General features: G+C 49.4%; 1 protein-coding gene across 3 annotated transcripts; it reads right to left on the bottom strand.

Annotated features, from left to right (window-relative positions):
• Nucleotides 1-448: 448 nt before the first annotated feature.
• CCDC15 (coiled-coil domain containing 15) lies at nt 449-16173 on the bottom strand. Of its 3 annotated transcripts, XM_042800525.1 has the most exons (11): nt 16117-16173; nt 15671-15833; nt 13441-13590; nt 12434-12616; nt 11458-11562; nt 7494-7658; nt 6202-6321; nt 4392-4495; nt 1807-1983; nt 1586-1734; nt 449-858 (listed from the first exon to the last, which is right to left on the bottom strand). In XM_042800525.1, the coding sequence occupies exons 2-11, from the start codon at nt 15824-15826 to the stop codon at nt 737-739; spliced, it is 1431 nt and encodes a 476-aa protein (XP_042656459.1). In that variant the 5' UTR covers nt 15827-15833; nt 16117-16173; the 3' UTR covers nt 449-736. The 3 variants fall into 3 exon arrangements, with proteins under 3 accessions (XP_042656459.1, XP_042656461.1, XP_042656460.1); XM_042800527.1 differs by lacking the exons at nt 15671-15833; nt 16117-16173 and adding an exon at nt 15229-15282; XM_042800526.1 differs by lacking the exons at nt 11458-11562; nt 16117-16173 and having other exon boundaries at nt 15671-15870.
• Nucleotides 16174-16393: the final 220 nt, after the last annotated feature.

Here is a 16393-nt window from a genome sequence, read left to right on the forward strand (position 1 = left end):
TAATATTGGAGAGGTGGCTGGAGGGCGGCCGGCAAGCAGTAAATATTAAAGACTGGTTATGTTGCAACCTCTGTCCAGGAACACATTATGCGATTGGTGTAATTTTTGGTTCAAAAAAAAAAAAAAAAAATATCCCAGTCCAGCAACTTCTGCTCAGGAGATTAAATACAGATTGTTCCTAGAAAAAAAAAAGCTCCTTTCTGAAGCTAAACCGAAACTGTGGGAGCATGGGTCAGGTACTGAGCTGGGTGGATGTTAGTGGAAGAGAGGTCCTCACCCAGAAGAAAGGGAAGGAGCAATAAATACCTGGCTCTGGACTGTGACCAGAGAGGCAGGGGCTGGTGGGAGCCATAGGGAAATGGAGAGAAGGGAGTGGGAAGGAAGAGATACCAGAGATCGTGCCCCGAGATGCCTCCTTTCCCATTTCACACTCCAACTGAGACAAACAGTCCTTGAAAACAGTTTATTCGCAGCTGAACACCAAAATTCAAGTGCCTGCCTCTAAACCAGCCCCCCAGAGCAACCGGCTCGTTTGCACCAACCATCGCCCCGTGGCCCCGGCCCAGCCAAGCGCACACAGGGAGGAAAACGGGAGAGGTGCAGCTTAAACCTGAGCCCAAGGACTGAAAAGAGCAAAGGTGGGGTGGAGAGACGGGCAGGACACAGCCCAGCCCTGCTCTCTGCTTACAGCAGTCACTGAAATCGGGGCAAGGGGAAGGACTCGTGGCGGCTCCGGTCACAGAGGCTTCCCCGAGCGAGCGCAGAGAGCAGCCAAGCCCCGGAGCGGCAGCCTCGCCGAGGGGCTGGCGGGCGCGGGGGCGCAGGACGCGACGACGGACCGCAGCGCGTGGCCGTAGGCTGAGCCAGAAGGGGAGACAGAAAACAGCGTTGAGAGTTTCACTTACGGCCCGAAACTGGGCTTGGCTTCAGCCTTTTACCGTAAAGGAGAGAGAACACTGCTGTTTTTTAAGATAAGTCAACGTGCCTGTAGTTTTCCACATGCTTGCTTGCATGCTCTGCATACTCCTGCTTACCAAGCAGTATGTGAGCCAAATGAGGAAAGCCAAAGTTTTTTTATAAAGTCCCAATTTCTCTTTTCCCTCCCCACCCCGGGAAGACAACCCCCCGTTGCTCGGCCAGGTACTGTTCCGAGCTGTACTCAAAATCAGAGCAGTCTCCATCGCCTAGCAAAGACCATTTCCACCACCTTCTTGCACCCTCCCAGCAGAAGATTCAGCATTAAGGCAGAGAGGTTTTCTGTGCCCGTAACAAGCCTGTTTTGCAGTGTTTTCCTGATGGTTCTCCCCCTACCAACACACATATGTATTACAGCAGCGTTATTTAACACATTATAGAGGCTGGTGCTTTGCTGAGGATGCCCCTAAGCTCCCTGAAGGGACAGAGGAAGGGCCTGGGTTAGAAACAAGCAGCAGAGCACCTGACTAGCCCTCTCCAAAGTACAACTGTGGAAGCACCCCTAAACAGCAGCCCAGGACCACAGAAACACCCAGCCGTGTTGGCTTCCTCCCCGTATAACCAGGGATCCATGTCCAGACGCCCCCCCTCCAAAAGCAGGAGCTCCTACCTTTGTGGTTTTTGTAGAAGACACAGTTGTTGGCGCAGGTATCTGGGTGGGATTCCCAGAAATCGGACCCGCAGGAGCACAACGGGGGCAAGTCAATGTTATACAGTTTTATCTTTTCCCTCATCTGGGCTCTTAGAGCTTCGACGTACCTGCAAGGGATTCAATATTCACCTTGGCCAGTTACACCTGGCTCGGCGCAAGGAGGGGGGATCAGGCTGTACCTCACGTGCTCCTTAAGCCGCTGTTTCTCCTTAACCTTCTTCGCTCTCCTCTCCCCCAGTTTAAGCTGGGCCAGGGGTTCACAGGCTCCCTCTCCCGGGGAGGGTCCTTGCTGCTCAGCTGTCTCCTGCATCATCTTCTCCTCTGCCCGGCGCTGGTTCTCCTTCTTGCTCTTGATCCTGCGGGCACACACATGCTCAGAGAAGGAGCTTCCCCCCATCACAACCTCCGTTCCCTGCCAGCCCTTGGTTGTAAGATCGGGGCAGGTGGATATAGGTGCTGCTGCCTTCACCCAGACTATGCAAGGCAGGTGAAAGTAACCCTGCACTAATTGCAGCATTGCCTTTCTAGCAGCTTTAAATATAAAATGGTCAAATAAAGCTTTCCGAGCCTTTCTCTCCCCCATATGGAAATACCAGCCTGTGAACACTCTCCTGCCCTTGACCTCCTCCTGCCTCCTAGTTTTCTCACCATCGTGGCCGCCTCCTTCCAGCTCCCTCCTGCATCACATTCACATATGCTCCTGTTACGAAGTGCCACCTGCAGTTCCCCAAAAGAGCTGCTCTTCCCTCCTTCCAAAACCAAAAGCAGTGCCTGGGCTCTGATACCCACCAGAGAAGATCAAGGGCTCAGCTTCCCCACTTCTGATTTCTTCTGATTATGGGGCAGTTTGGATCCCACCCTAAGCTGTCCTTGCAGCTTCCAGGACGGGGACTGTCACAGGGCTGTAGAAAATTGCTGGGTACAGCAGAGAAGCTCCAAAGATCCCACACCTACTCACTCCAAAATAGTCTTTAAGAGGCATTTTTAACCAAATCTTCCTCTAGTTCCTCAACCTCCCTTGCATCCACACGGCAGTCCAGCCCTTTCAGTGGAATCTGGATTGTATAAGTCACACCAAAAGCAGAGCACGTTCCCTTGACAAGTGGCAATTACAAAGCACAAAGACTTTAAACTGAAGCATCTGCCATTTTATTCCTGCTGATGAGTACCAAATGCAATAACATGTTACAGGCTGATCACTGCCAAAATGCATTAAAAAAAAAAAAAAAAAAAAAATTCCAGGCTGGGTAGAAGCCAGGGGGAGAAAGCATAATCGAAGGAGACATTTCAGATGTTACTCCATTTGGGGGGTCAAATCTTTACATGCATAAGGAAAGTGCTGAAGTAAAACTTCTCTAGTCAGGTTATAAACTCCAAAATGTTTTTTAAATGAAGTGGTAATAGAGCCTTAACTACCCCACCATAAATCTTCTGCTATAGAAACTAAGGCCAAGGCCAACTTAAGGCTTTACACTAAGTAAATTACAAAACCAGCCCTTTTCCACATACACTGCGAGCAGCTTGCAGCTCCAGCAGCGCCCCTGCAACTGGGGGGGGGGGGGGAAGGAAAAGAAAGATATCTCACTAACTAGGAAGTCTCTGGTGTCCCGCCAGCACTTGCAGGGCAAGAAAAGGTCTCCAAAGCTCCCAAGTGCCAATTTAAAAGTCAGGAATGTGGCTGGGGGAACGTTTCTTTAGACTAGCAACCTCTCTCTGAAAAGTGACTGGGAAAACCCTGCCCTGCTCCCACAAAGCCTGCCCACTGCAGAGCTGGCATTGGAGACCGAGATGGTCAGAGCTACGTAGTTTTATTTCAGAGCAAGACAGAGCCAGAAAAAAAATTAGAGTATCTTTCCTATTTTGGTGTGAAGTTGCAGAGCTCCTCCTTAACGAACACCTTAAAAGGGAGAAGATGACTAAACCACCAAAACAAGTACCGATACTTTTACACAGACACCAAGTTTTCAACTCTGGAACAAATGCTGAGAAATCTTTTTATTACACTATATACGTTTATAGCTGCGAGGGTGAAGGGTCTGATATTAAAAACCTGGAGATAAGATCAGTTTAACAATGACGTGACCTCACCCCAAAGCTTCCAAGCACGGACTGCAGCACAGGGTCTTGGGATGAGTTCCCAAGAGTCATGGTTTGGGGTGAGCTGCAAATCCCAGGCTGATGTTTTGGCTCCCAGCTCCTATCCAAGCTGCACGGGGCCTCAAAAAGTAGACAGAGAAGCACTAAGCACCTCTGAAGGACTTGACACGGCCCAAAGGTTGGGCAAATGAATCCCACGCCTGGGCACTAAAACCCAGGAGATCCATCAGGCTTTACAACTGGAATTCATATCGCAGAGCTTCTTTCAACATAGTCCCTGATTTTTAAAAAGTTGATAAAGTGGCCTTTTGAATCCATCAGGGCAGTTGGAGACCAAGAAGGGAGAATGCTACCCATCATGTGGGTTTGTTTTTTTTTGTTTTGTTTGTTTGTTTTGGGTTTTTTTGTGTGTTTTTTTTTGTTGTTGTTTTTTGTTTTGGTTTGGTTTTTTGGTGTTTTGTTTTTTTGGTTTTTTTTGTTTTTTTTTCCCATAGCAAACTAGAGAGTCTTCTCAAAGCCTCTGCATTTGGGCTGCAGGAGTGCTTTCCAAAATCCCATCACCTGGTTCACACCAGACAAGCACGCCAAAACCTTTCCAGCCACGAGGGCAGCCCTGCCTGCGATGGGGGCGATACCCAGAGGCTGGCTCTCATCCAAGCGTACTCACTGGGCGATTCTCTTCTGCCTCTCCTTCTGCCTCTGCTGTTCCTTCACCTGCTCTCGCTCGACAGTCATGAAGAGGCGCCTGTACCTCAGGTACTCGTTCTGACGCTGCGGGAAAGAAGAAGCACCTTTGAGAAGGGTGTCTGGGGGCAGGTTGGGATTGACGTCGAGCGATATCAGCACTCAGTGTGATTTCTGGAGTTGCTATCAGGAGAGAAATCTTGCTCCTTCCTCAAGAGATCCTCAAGCATCTCCTAGTGCACAGGGCCCAGGGCTGAGAAGCTGGAGAGACCATGGTTAGCTAGGGCAGGACAACCAAGACACCTCAGAGAGCTTTGTACTGGCATCCCTCAACTGGGCCCCTCCTATGGATGGAAGCTCTGTCATCTGACAAACTCCTAAATTCTCATTTTCCTGGGGGTAAAAGAGCCCGTTCCCACTTCAACCCGCTTCACCAGAGCACTACAAGCTACGGTCCAAGGATTTCAATCCACCTGGGGACTGGTGGTCCTCTAGAAGCCTCTATCTCAAAAAAAAAAAAAAAAGAATATACAACACCAAGCTGGACCCACTACATGCAGGAGAACTAGAGAGGTGGCAAATTCATTGCTGAGACAAATCCAAGAGCCCTGCAGGCAACAGCTCCCACAAAGATACTACGCACATGAAGAAATTTAGTGTCTGGGCTTTGGCTTAACTCCACTGATGCAGCAACGGTAGGGAAACCTCCTGGCTGAAGCTCAAACCAAAAGCTCTCCCACCCCCATGGGAATTAGTTTGAACTCCACGATGGCAGAAAATTTAAGGCATGGATTTTTCCCTCATCAACGCCGAGTTTTGGGCTGAGTTGGTTCATCTCGCCCAGCGGGGAGAGCCCTGCACAGCTGGGGATAAAGGAGCAGGAGCGGTCATCGGGCTGAAAGAGAAGAAAGCTGGACGGAAAAAACCCAGGCGGAAGAGAGTGCTGCAAAACCAGTTATCTCAGGGTGGATCAGAGCCAAGGAGATAAAAAGCAAGGGGCAGAGGGAACTGCTGAGGGAAGGAGCAGCCTGACGAGGCCCAGCTGCTGTCACGCTGTCTAGAAACCACAACTGGATTTTGGATCAGCTTGTTGGAAAAATGCACATATGAAACAACAGCAACAAAAAAAAAAAAATGCAATTCGTTCAAAGTCCTTTCGGGTTTTACAGAAAAAAAATCGATGACGAAAGAAGAGGGAAGTACTCCACGTCAGAAGGAAGCAGGAAAATAAAAGTCACTTCCTCTAGGCATTTGAGAAAAACATCATCTATTTGCATGAGCCAAACTGTCCTGGATGCAGGCTGGTAAATCCTCATCATTAAATCAGACATAGCATCAGGCCTGCAGTCTGTGCTTGAAAGCCACCATCCTGCTGCCTGCTAGTTGCTGATACTGTAGAAACCTTTACATTCCCAGCCTTATACCCAAAGATGGTAAAAGTGGGTTTTGTTGCTTTTTTTTTTTTTTTAAGCATTTTTGGCAGCTGCTGTCTCTCTCCATGCAACTACAGAAAGCGACGCCTTTGTTTCACCGGGCAAAACGAACGAAGCCCATTTCTCCTCCAACCCTTTGGTGTTATTCAGAGCCCAGACTGAGCGGGAGGAGCACCAGATAGGTTTCCCCAAGACCTGAGACACAATCAGTGCTGACAAACTTACAAACCCAGCAGATGCTTCATACATTAACGCTGCTCTTGAGGCTTCTTATCTGAGCCAGCAGCATCCCCTGGGCTCAATACCTTTCAGTCCTGAAAGGGAGACGAAACAATGAGGACTTGGCTCCAGCAGACAAACCTGCTTCTTGGTTTCCTCTTGGTCTACACCAGCCCAGAGTATGTGGGGAGCTTGGTAGCTGGTGTGCAGCCCCTGGGGAGGTTTGGGCAAGCTCAAGTCTTTCACCGGTCCACCAGAGAACTGGAAAATAATGTAAAAAAGTAGCATTAACATCTTCACAGTCAAGTTTCTCATCTTCCCTTGGCAAAATACTCCTCCTTGGAGGAGAGTTCTCTATGATGATCCCTGCATTCCTCAACAGGGTAACCCACTGACCAGCTGTGCCTTTTTTTCAGGGCACAGGTTGACTATAGGAGACACACACGTGACATCTCTGTGCAGGAGCCTGAGCACCAAAGCTTTGTCAAAACACTTCTGAAGATATCCTTGGAGGAGGTTTCTGGTTTAGCTTAAATACAGATTCATACCTCCCCTCTCCAAATTTCCGTTACAAACTTCACTAAGTGCAAGAAAAATAACAATAATACAAATAACAATAACAGTAACAGAAGCGCCAGGGGAATTCAACAGCCAATGTCTTGTCTCCCAAAGCCTCAGCATAAACCTCTGCTGCTTTCCTTCCACTCAGTATTTAAGCCAGTATTTCTGGGACTAATCACCAGCTAAGGTTGGGCACATGCTGCTATAGCCATAAAGTATTGGCTAACTACTCCAGGTAATCAAGGCAAAACATTTCCAGGCCTCAAATGCTTAACAAGTCTGCCTAAAAACAAAAGATGAATCAGTAAACACATCAGCTCAGTCCTCACAAGCAGACAGATTCACAGAACCTCTAAGGGAGGTGTTTTGCCAGCCCAAGGCACAGGAATTGTCACAGCCAGCTCACTTGTCTGATGTAAAGCTTTTTTTTTTTTTTTTTTTTCCTCCTCTTTTCTAGGGGGTTTCCAGGCCATTCCATGCACCACCCACAGCTCTTCCACTCTGCTGCTGCCTCCGAGTGCGTTCGCCGGAGCAGAGGCAGTTGCAGGTCCCACTGGTGGCACCGTGGGGCTCGGCTGAGCCCACGAAGCGACTGCACACGCTCAGTTTCAGATTTCTGCTGAGCGCCAGCCAACTGGCACCACGAGGCAGGCACAAATAAAACCCCCTTTGAAGCCACAGCTGCAAGATGAAAGCAGCGAAACAAAAGCCGCCAATCTCACTTAGTCTGACACTCTTGAGCCTGTTTTGATGACAGTAGGCTCAAGAGTTAACCAGGCCCGAGGGAGCAACTGCTCTACTACTTCACCATCTCTGGCGAAATAAACCCAAATCCCAACGATTTAACTGGCCCAGCCCTGTACAAGTCTTACTTTCTCAAATTCAATTTTGATGTAGAAGTCGTCGTCTTGCTCAGCCTGACACGGGGCTGTCCCCTGGTCTTGTAGTTCGGCTGGAAGATCGTGATGTGCTGCCAGAAGCATTTCCTCGTTCCCATCTTCTGTGGGCACCGTGGCTGTCTTGCAAGACTCTGGTTTCTGAAGAAGGGAGGAGACTGGTGTAAACATGGAATTCAAATGCGACCGCTTTGGTGCCAAGGGCAAATTCAACACCCTCATGCAGGGGTAGGAAGTAGCTTTAACCCGAGGGTGCTTGTTCCGTAGAGTCAGTTGAGATCTGGCAAGCAATGTGCTCAAGCACCACCGCAGGGCACAAGAGCTAGAAGATCTGAATTTAGCTGGGTAACTCGTGCCTGTGTTCTCACTAACTGCAGAAACAAGAGGGACAGACGCGTGTGGGGCGAAGGAAAGACAAGCAAAAGACCTTTCCAGGCACTGTTTCACAACTGCAAGGAGTTGGGGGTTTGGTGGGATCTCTGGAGTGACACCCTAGCAGGCAGCACACTCCTTCAGATGGTAAGTGGGCAGGCTCCCCAGTGGCAATTAACAATATTTTGAGAGGCAGCAGATTGTTTCCTACAAACTAAAAAAGTAAAATGCCAGAAGCAAGCTTGGAGCCAGGATTTTTTTATTTTTTTTTTTCTTGCCTTGATGTCCCTTCAGCATGCTAGGAAGGGAAAAGTAGGGCTGCTGACAGCGGGAGAGGATGGATCAACAGGAAGAAAGCAGGTCACACAAGGGATCCCTTGAGGTGGCTTTGCTGCAATACAGGAAGGACAGAGCCCAGAGTTAGTCTGAACATTAAATTATTTGATAGGCATAGGAATCACTATCAATCCTGCAATGACCTAAACACAACACAGAATTGCTGCTTCGGTGAGGACCATGAAAGAGAGGAACGGTTATTGTCGGTCTACCTGAAGGTAGAAGGAAATGAAACTGTGGGAAAAACCCACCAACTCTGGGGAATGATCAGTTGGGGAAAAGAACGTGGGTGCTGCCATGCTGGGAACCTACAGCAGTCTAGCAAACCCTAAAGGCAGAGCTGCTGAAGACTTGACGAACAGGGTCATCTGAAACACTGGACAGGTCATTTCCACGCAATTACCATCTAGGTATCTGCTTGGGAAAGCAAGGAAGAAACTCTTCAGATGCTTTTGACCTGAGAAGAAATCTCTGGGAGAAAGGAAGAGCAACGATTTTGGGAACACGGACAATTGATTGCAGGGAATGCAACTCTTCAGAGGAATGAAGTTAAAAAAAAAAATGCAGAAAACAGGACTGAAGGAGAGGCAACAGTTCCCTTAAACTGGGCAAATGCAAACTACCCGGCTAGAATGGGAAGCCAAGCAGCGCAGTGCAAGACAACCCTGGCTAAATCCCAAACTCTTCTTGCACCCGCGATCCATGGGAGCATGGAGGAAGTGGAGCACGGGTCAGATTACTGAAGGAATCATGCAGGAGACAACACAAGCACACAGGGACAAATAAACAAAACAAGTGCCAGAAAGGTCAAAGCTCTAAGTAAAATAAGAGAGATCAAGGTAACAAGTCAGGCTTTAGTGAAAGAGACTGAAGGACTCACTACTCCCAAAGGACAGCTATCAGAGGACACAAGGAACAACAGTGTTTCATGCTTCTGGGCACCAATATTCAGCCAAAGGCTTGCTCTGGACTAATAGGAGGAGCAAGAAAAATCTTGGATTACTATTGGGAAGAGTCAGATTATTCCTAGGAGCTGAGGTTTTTAAGCAGGCAGGACCTGCCCTGGGTTACTGCCAGGAGAGGCAGACAAACTGCTAACAGCTCACCCCCCACCCCCAAAATCTGTGGAGGTCCACATTGTAAGAAAAGGGCAATACAGAGTGTCAATCTTTAAATAAAGGAGGGGAGAAGGAAATACTAAAGAGAAGACTTTAGCCTCAAGGGTTTAGCTGCTTGACTTTTGGAAAAACAAGATGAAATCACCTTGCAAACTGCTTGTAAACTGCTAGAAAACAAAATAAACAGCAACCAGCATAAATTTGTCAAGAGCAAGTCATGTCTAGCCAGTTTGAATTTCTCCTACAACAGAAAAAGGAGGCCTCAGGCAAAGCGCAGCAGAAGACCTCTCGATTTTAGTTTAGCTTTTGACGTGGCCTAATTCAACACTTGTGTAAAGAAATATCTGTTAGATGAAATTATTACATCAGAGGTGCAATACTGATTAAAAACACTACCCAGATCCAGTCTCAGGAGTTCACTGCACAAAAACAGAGTGAGAACTAGGTGGGGTCTGCTTGATAATTTAATTATTGGCCTGGATGATGGAAGAAAGAAGCATCTTGATTACATTTACCAACCCCACCAAGCCACTTGAAGTTGCAGAAGTAGTTGAGAACATTTGGCTTCAAGCCAAAGAAATCAGCTGTAATAGACAGCAGAAGGAAATTCAACCAGGGCAAAAGCAAAAAGCAAGGCAGTGCACTATGGCAGCAATTACCAAGGTAGTTAATTCTACAGAGAAGGGAAGGAGCTGCTGTCCTGCCTAGCTGTGAACATGGCAAACCTTCATATAGGGAGAAAGATTCAGATTAATCACAGAGCTTTTTTTCTCAGCTATCTTGGAGTAATAAAACAGAGTAATGCAATAAATCAGTATATTCCTCTTGGAATAAAATTGCCTAGGGAAGTGGTTAAAACCTCCTTGCCAGAGCTGTGAGGAGAAGCATGGATTAACTGTAGTGGCAGTAAGGTTCAGGTGAGAGGATGGCCCCGATCCCGATCCCTCCCAGCCTTGTTTCTCCCTGCTGTGGATGACTCGCCACAGAACTCCCCCGCATCCCACTTGCTGTCTTCTGTAACCCTCTGGCTTGCACAGGCAGCAGCTTTATTATTCATGCGAGCCTTCAGTGCTGCTAATAGAGAAGTAATGAATCACCCCATCTTGCTGAGCAGCCTGAATGCACTGAGGAGTTAAGCAGAAGGTACCTTTAGTGCTGGAAATTGTTTTCGAGCCCGTAATTATATAGTTACTGTAACTCTTGTTCGCAAAGCTGACTTCCTTGAACAGAAATCCAACAGTACACAGAGGAGGAAGAACTGGACCAGCCCTTATATAAAAGGTATTTTCTAGATAACAGCCAGCCAAGATCTACTTCACCTTTGGCGAACCCAAGAAAGAGATAGGAATGAAGAATTGCAAGATGGGCAGGAAACTAGCTCTGGAAGAGGCAGGAAGAAAAAATACCAGGTTGGTTTGCTGCTGGTGCTCTCCAGGAGGGACAAAGTGCATCAGTTTAAGAGAGGTCTTGGCATTGAAAGTGCAATAATAGCAGTGACGCAAAGCTGCTCTTGAGAACTGAAGTAACAAAAAGCAGGATGAAATTCAACAGAAAAAAGAGGTGAGGCACTCAGGACTGACCTCATTATGTGGGTCCTATGAACTACCTGAAGAAAAGGAGATGCATGCCAACAACTCTCTACCAGAAGCCAGCCCTGAGGGAGGAAAAGCCCTCCAGATATCTGCTGCCCACAGAAAACAAGGGATTGATGCAAGGGAAAGAGTTGCTAAGGTTTGTTGAAGACACAAGGGCACTTAAGGGGAGGGCTGGTCATCACATTCCTCCAGGATACCCAGAGCACAATCTCAGCCTTTCAAAAAAATCTTTTTTGAATTCTTGTTTCCTAGTTTACCTCTCATTAGTCCCTGCAAACAGTGAGGTTTTCACTCACTTTATCCTGTTGACTTTCAGGGAAGGCAGCGAGAACAGAGGACAGGGCCCTCGGGCCACTGAAATCCACAGGCTAATCACCAGGTGGGACACAAAAGCCCAGTTTGTTTCACTTCTTCTGGAGAAATTCACTGAACTCTGCTTCGGATTTGCTAACTACAGCCAGAACGTCAACATTTTGCAAGGTAATTCCTCTTACCCTAGCCCAGGCCTCCCTCGCTCACCTCTCGCCTCCAGACACCGCCGGGGAGTTCGGGGGGACCTGCTCCTTGTGGCGTGGTTTTGCAGGATGCCAGCCTGTGCCGAACTTGCTTCATGGTTTTGCTAAGCTGCCGTTAAGAGGGAAGGTAAAGGCAAGACAAAAAAAAGCTGCTTTCCACGAGGGGCTACGGCAAGAAGCTTAGCTGCACAGCAGAGGTCTCCTAACGTACCCTGCTCCAGCCAAAGTGCTTCATCAAGGGAGCCCAACTCAATAATCAGGTTCACAATTAGGTATAAGGTAGCCTGCAACCCAAGGTGTCTTTCAGAGCTGCCCAGTGCACTGAAATGCTGATCCAGGCAAGGTAAAGGGCTCAGTTACAGTTCAGCCGCTCCCAAAACACTTTGCTGAGATGCCAGAAGTGCCAGATCCCTGACTGTCCCACCTGGTGTCCAGCCAGAAGTGATTCTCCACCCCATGGGAAGCAGTGCTTCAACTGGAATAACTCCTAGATGAACACACGTGCTTTATAAAATGCCAAATGCAGCACAAGCATCACTATTAAAAAAGGCTTAAAACAGTCCCTAAGGCAGGTTTTCCAAGGTTTCCTGATCCATACTCCTGGGCCTGCAGGAAAGAAGCTGCAATGAGGTGGCACCACCTAGTGCCACCGCTCTGACACGACATGCCTGCACAGCATAGAGAGGGAAAATGCACTCTAACTGCAAGCAGCAGGGCAAGTTCAAGCACAGCATCCTCCAGGAAGACATCAACTATCCTTTTTGATGCTCTGATGAGTGCTATGGAGGAGTACAACAATATCGAGTAAACCAGAGTGAAAACGTAAGCCAACCTTTCATTAATAAAAAAAAAAAAACAAACAACCCTAAACTACTAGGGATGCATTGCAAACGAAAAAGCTATTGCCTGTTCTCCATTTCAAACCACAAGCACCCAGCGGGACGAAGGAGGGATGATAAATGCAGGAGGGGACCGCTCACCTCGGCGGCTCGCTGCTGGAAGGGCTGGCTTTGCATCCCCTGCTGCTGCGCTGGCGCGGCACGAGCGCCGGGCCCGCAGATGGTGGGCACGGGGTGGCTCTGGAACAGGCACGTGCTCTTCCCGGGGGTCAAACGCAGCACGGAGCCCGAGTACTGCATGACAAGGCTGCTTTCCCTCTCCGCCTGCCGGGACACAGACCCCCCCCCCAGAGCTAAAAAGCCACGTGGAAATCTCAAACCATCACCCACGCCGCGTGGGAATTGCTGGCTCAATCCGGCGGCATTGCTTGGGCTGGATTTTTTTTTTTTGCTCTCCACGCAGAGAGGGGGCACATCAGGCTCTCAGGGGCTGAAGGCGTCCACAGGCTTTCAGTTTGGAGCAGTTACATGAGGACAGCCCCACTCAACCATGCCTCCCGAGCCCTGGAAACAGCCCAAACACCCCAAGGGTGGCCAAAAACCGTTGACATTTCAGTGCATTCCCTTCTTGCTTCACAGTCAGTTTCTGGCAAGTCTCCCTGGCAGTTGTTTAAAAGCAGAAAGGATTAAATATATTCACAGGATAACCTAAAACAATCCCACAGGGCGGGGAATGTGGAGACAGTGTGAAAGTGTTGCTGGTGAACTGACTGCCCTGGAAAAGGGGGATAGGAGAAATAAGCTGCTTTGCTTCAGAGGCAACCAGGAGACATCCACATCATTCACAACTCTGGCCTGGCTATTTTTTAACTCCGTGCGATTCTGGCAAGAGCCAGTGACCTTTCCACAGGAAGGCAAAGGGCTTAAAGCACCTTCACTGCCAGAGTGAATCAAGGTGTCACACTGACCTCACTTGAGGGGACACCGTTTGCAGCCCTGGGGTCTGCCATGACCACGAGTTTGCTTGCTTTTTCTTATCAAGATCTTGACTTGAGACCCAGTGGGGTTTTTTTTATTGGATCTACACTGCTTTCAGAGGAGTCTCTCCTGCAAGACTCCTGGCAAGGCAGGGACAGAGACCTGCTTACCGCTTCGTACGACTTCTGCAGCTGCTGCTTTCTTTGCATCCTGACCTGCTGGTTCACCCGCCGCCTCACCTCTCCCTGGAAGCGTCTCAGGCTGGCTGCCTTCTCCCGTTGCTGCTCCTTCAGCTCCTCCTCCACCTGAAATGCTGAAGCCTGCAAGAGGTGAAAGCAGATTTCATGTGATTTTTGCTACATACGTCGCAGCGTTAGAGTGGCTTGTATTCCATCTTCCCTTCCCACACCACAAGCCAGGCAAACAGCACCCAGAGCAAATGATGTTTTTTCTCTAAATCTGTGCAACAACAGCTTGGACAGTATCTACTGAATTATTATGAGCTTGGATTGAATCTAGCTGGCCAGATACAGAGCGTGCACCCTTCCTCCTCTAACTCTTTGCAATGCACACAATGAAAAAAGAAGGCAGCCTCATACAGCAACTCCCAGCTCCTGCTCCTATGAAAGGGTGATCAAACATCCAAAGCCTGGATCCAAAAGGATGGTCTGCAAGAGCAAGGCTGGTAGCATATCAGGGAAGCAGTTTGCAGAGCACAGCACAGACAGGCCTGCAGCTCTGGGAATGTTTTTCTGAATCTGAAGATTAAAAGCAATGACCTAAAAATGAAAAAAAATTTTTTTTTTTTTTTTAAGGTTCTCACTTGAAGTCATGCCAAGCAATTCTGCTGATATTACCAGTGTTTAAAGAACACTGGTATCGCTCTTCTGGCTGTCACTGCAGCACAGCCTAAAGCAAGAAAAGTGAGAGTCTGAAAGGTCAGAGAAAAAGGGCAAGACTGAAAAATCAACTTAATAAACACCGGGGCGAATGCTCCTGCCATCCTGCCGCCTGCCAGGAACGTTACCAGCAGCAAAGCAAGGTCAGCACAAGCAAAGCACCAAGACGGGGAGAAATATGCACCGTTAACGATGAAACCAAGCCAGAGCTACATGAACTGCGCCATTGACAGCTTGCTACACTCCCCGTTGGCAACCTCATTAGCAATTCTGATGCAGGAGGCATTAATATATATATTTTTAATATGATCCGCTGGCATCTAGAAGTATATTAAATAAGTTCTGATAACGCCGTGTGCTTTTATCCACACCTGAAGGCACCTGAAAGCTCCTGTGCTGGGGGAAGGACTGGGAGTGTGCAGGCCCCCCCAAAGCAGTCAGGAATAGTTCAGCTCCCCCCCCCCCCCCCCCCCAAGTTTCTTGGTGCCGAGGTGGAAGTTATGTGGAATATGGAGATGATTCATTTCCATATATTATCTCAACCTTTCAGGATTTAAATTACAGTATGGAAATAAATCATCTCAGAAGGGCAGAAGCTTCTGTAACGTTTAGATGTTAATTACAGGGGACTGAACTCATCATCCTATATTTAATGCACTTTTAGTCCTCTTATAATAACCCTCAAAGCAGAAATCCCTGAGATAAGCATCGATAAAGATTTTCTTAAGTGTTTCTAATAGGGTACAGCAGAGATTGGCTCCAGAGCCTGAAACATTCAACTTTTTTTTTTTTAAAAAAAAAAAAAGCAATGTGGAATAAAATCATGGTTCACCAATATCCTTTATGGATGGATGGGAAGGTGAAGAGCAGCATCGATATGAGGGGGGACCAGTCAGCTGGGTACAGCGTGGGCACCTCAAATGTCAAGCTACAGAGCGGAGCTCTAAACCCAGTGCTTGTACACCAAAAAGCAGCCAGGAATGGGAAAAAAAAAATAGAGGAAAAAACCCGGCATGGCGGGGCGGGGGGCACAAACCTGCCAAGTTTTAGAGGCACTACCTACGCTGGAAGGCTAACATGTTGACAATCTGTAGGTCCAGCTAAAATTAAAAGCGCAGAGCTCGCAGCACCAATAACTACACAACCAACAGCAGCTGATTATGGCACTGGCTGGATTCCCCACCTGGCCGATGTTTAAAAACCGATGTGTTTCTCCTAAAAAAAAAAAAAAAATGCAGTTTGAGGGTAATCAGCTCCGGGGCCATATAAACAGGACACCAAGCTACACGGACACCCTGGTGGCTTTTGACCTTACTCAAAAAAAAAACCATTCAAATGGGTTATTTTTCCTCAGAGCAGTGCTCCCAGCTGCCTTCAAACCGAGATAAATGTTTGTTGCCAGCCCCGACCGCCGCAACTGGGGGAAGTTGGGGACACCCCTGGCAGGACCCCGAGCCGGGAGGGTGCCTGGGGGGGGGTGTGGGGGGTGTGTGACACTCACGAAAGCCCGGCTGTCCCACGGGGCACTCTCCACCCAAACACCCACGGGGGCCACGCTCTGGTTCCTCTCGGCGAGCGCCCGCCAGCTCTGCCGTGGGGGTCCCGCCTGGCGACCCCCCGGGTGCTCCCCGGCCCCCCCCTTCCAGGGGGGCAACATCCCGGCCCTGGGGAAGGGGTAGAGGTGAGCGTGCCCCCCCCCACACCCCCCCCCCCCCAAGCACCCCGACCCGCACCCACAGCGCCCCCCTCTCCCCCCCCCCCCCCAGTTACCCAACGCCAGGGCTCCCCGCAACAGCCCTGCAGCACCCCCCCCCCCCCCGTACTGAATGGGGACCCCCAACCCCTCGCAGCTGAGTGCTCCTACCCCCCCCCCCAGCACCCCTTACACCCCCCTCCTCTGACCCCCAAAACCGTGCCCCGTCCCCCCCACCCCCCCCCCACACCAACCGCCGCTTCCGCCTCAGCCGCCGCTTTGAATCCTGGCGCCACTTCCGCCCTCCTGGCCACGCCCACGCCCACGCCCCCCCGCTCCCTGAGCCCCCCCTCCTCCCCCCCACCCCGGGCCGGGGGTCGCAGGTTCGCGTCCCGCCGCCGGCGATAAAAGGGGGGGGGGGGGGGGGGGGGGGGGGGGCGGTGACTGCTCTGCGCGCCCCACCCCCGGAGCATCCCCGAAACAACCCCCTGAAATACCGCCCCCCCGGCATCCCCCCCCCCCAAATATCCC

The sequence above is a fragment of the Tyto alba genome, unplaced genomic scaffold (genome assembly GCF_018691265.1).
Source record: "Tyto alba isolate M040663 unplaced genomic scaffold, T.alba_DEE_v4.0 Super-Scaffold_32, whole genome shotgun sequence".
In the NCBI taxonomy this organism is placed as follows: domain Eukaryota; kingdom Metazoa; phylum Chordata; class Aves; order Strigiformes; family Tytonidae; genus Tyto; species Tyto alba.

Bases quoted from the DNA above. Each gene is read 5' to 3' on its own strand.
- CCDC15 (XM_042800525.1), bottom strand. From the start codon at position 15,826: ATGTTGCCCCCCTGGAAGGGGGGGGCCGGGGAGCACCCGGGGGGTCGC. The intron at 4,496-6,201 runs GTTTGTCTGCTG...TCTTTCCCGCAG, and splicing joins AAGAGGAAACCAAGAAGCAG to CGTCAGAACGAGTACCTGAG. The intron at 1,984-4,391 runs GTGAGTACGCTT...GTGTGCCCGCAG, and splicing joins AGGCAGAAGAGAATCGCCCA to GATCAAGAGCAAGAAGGAGA.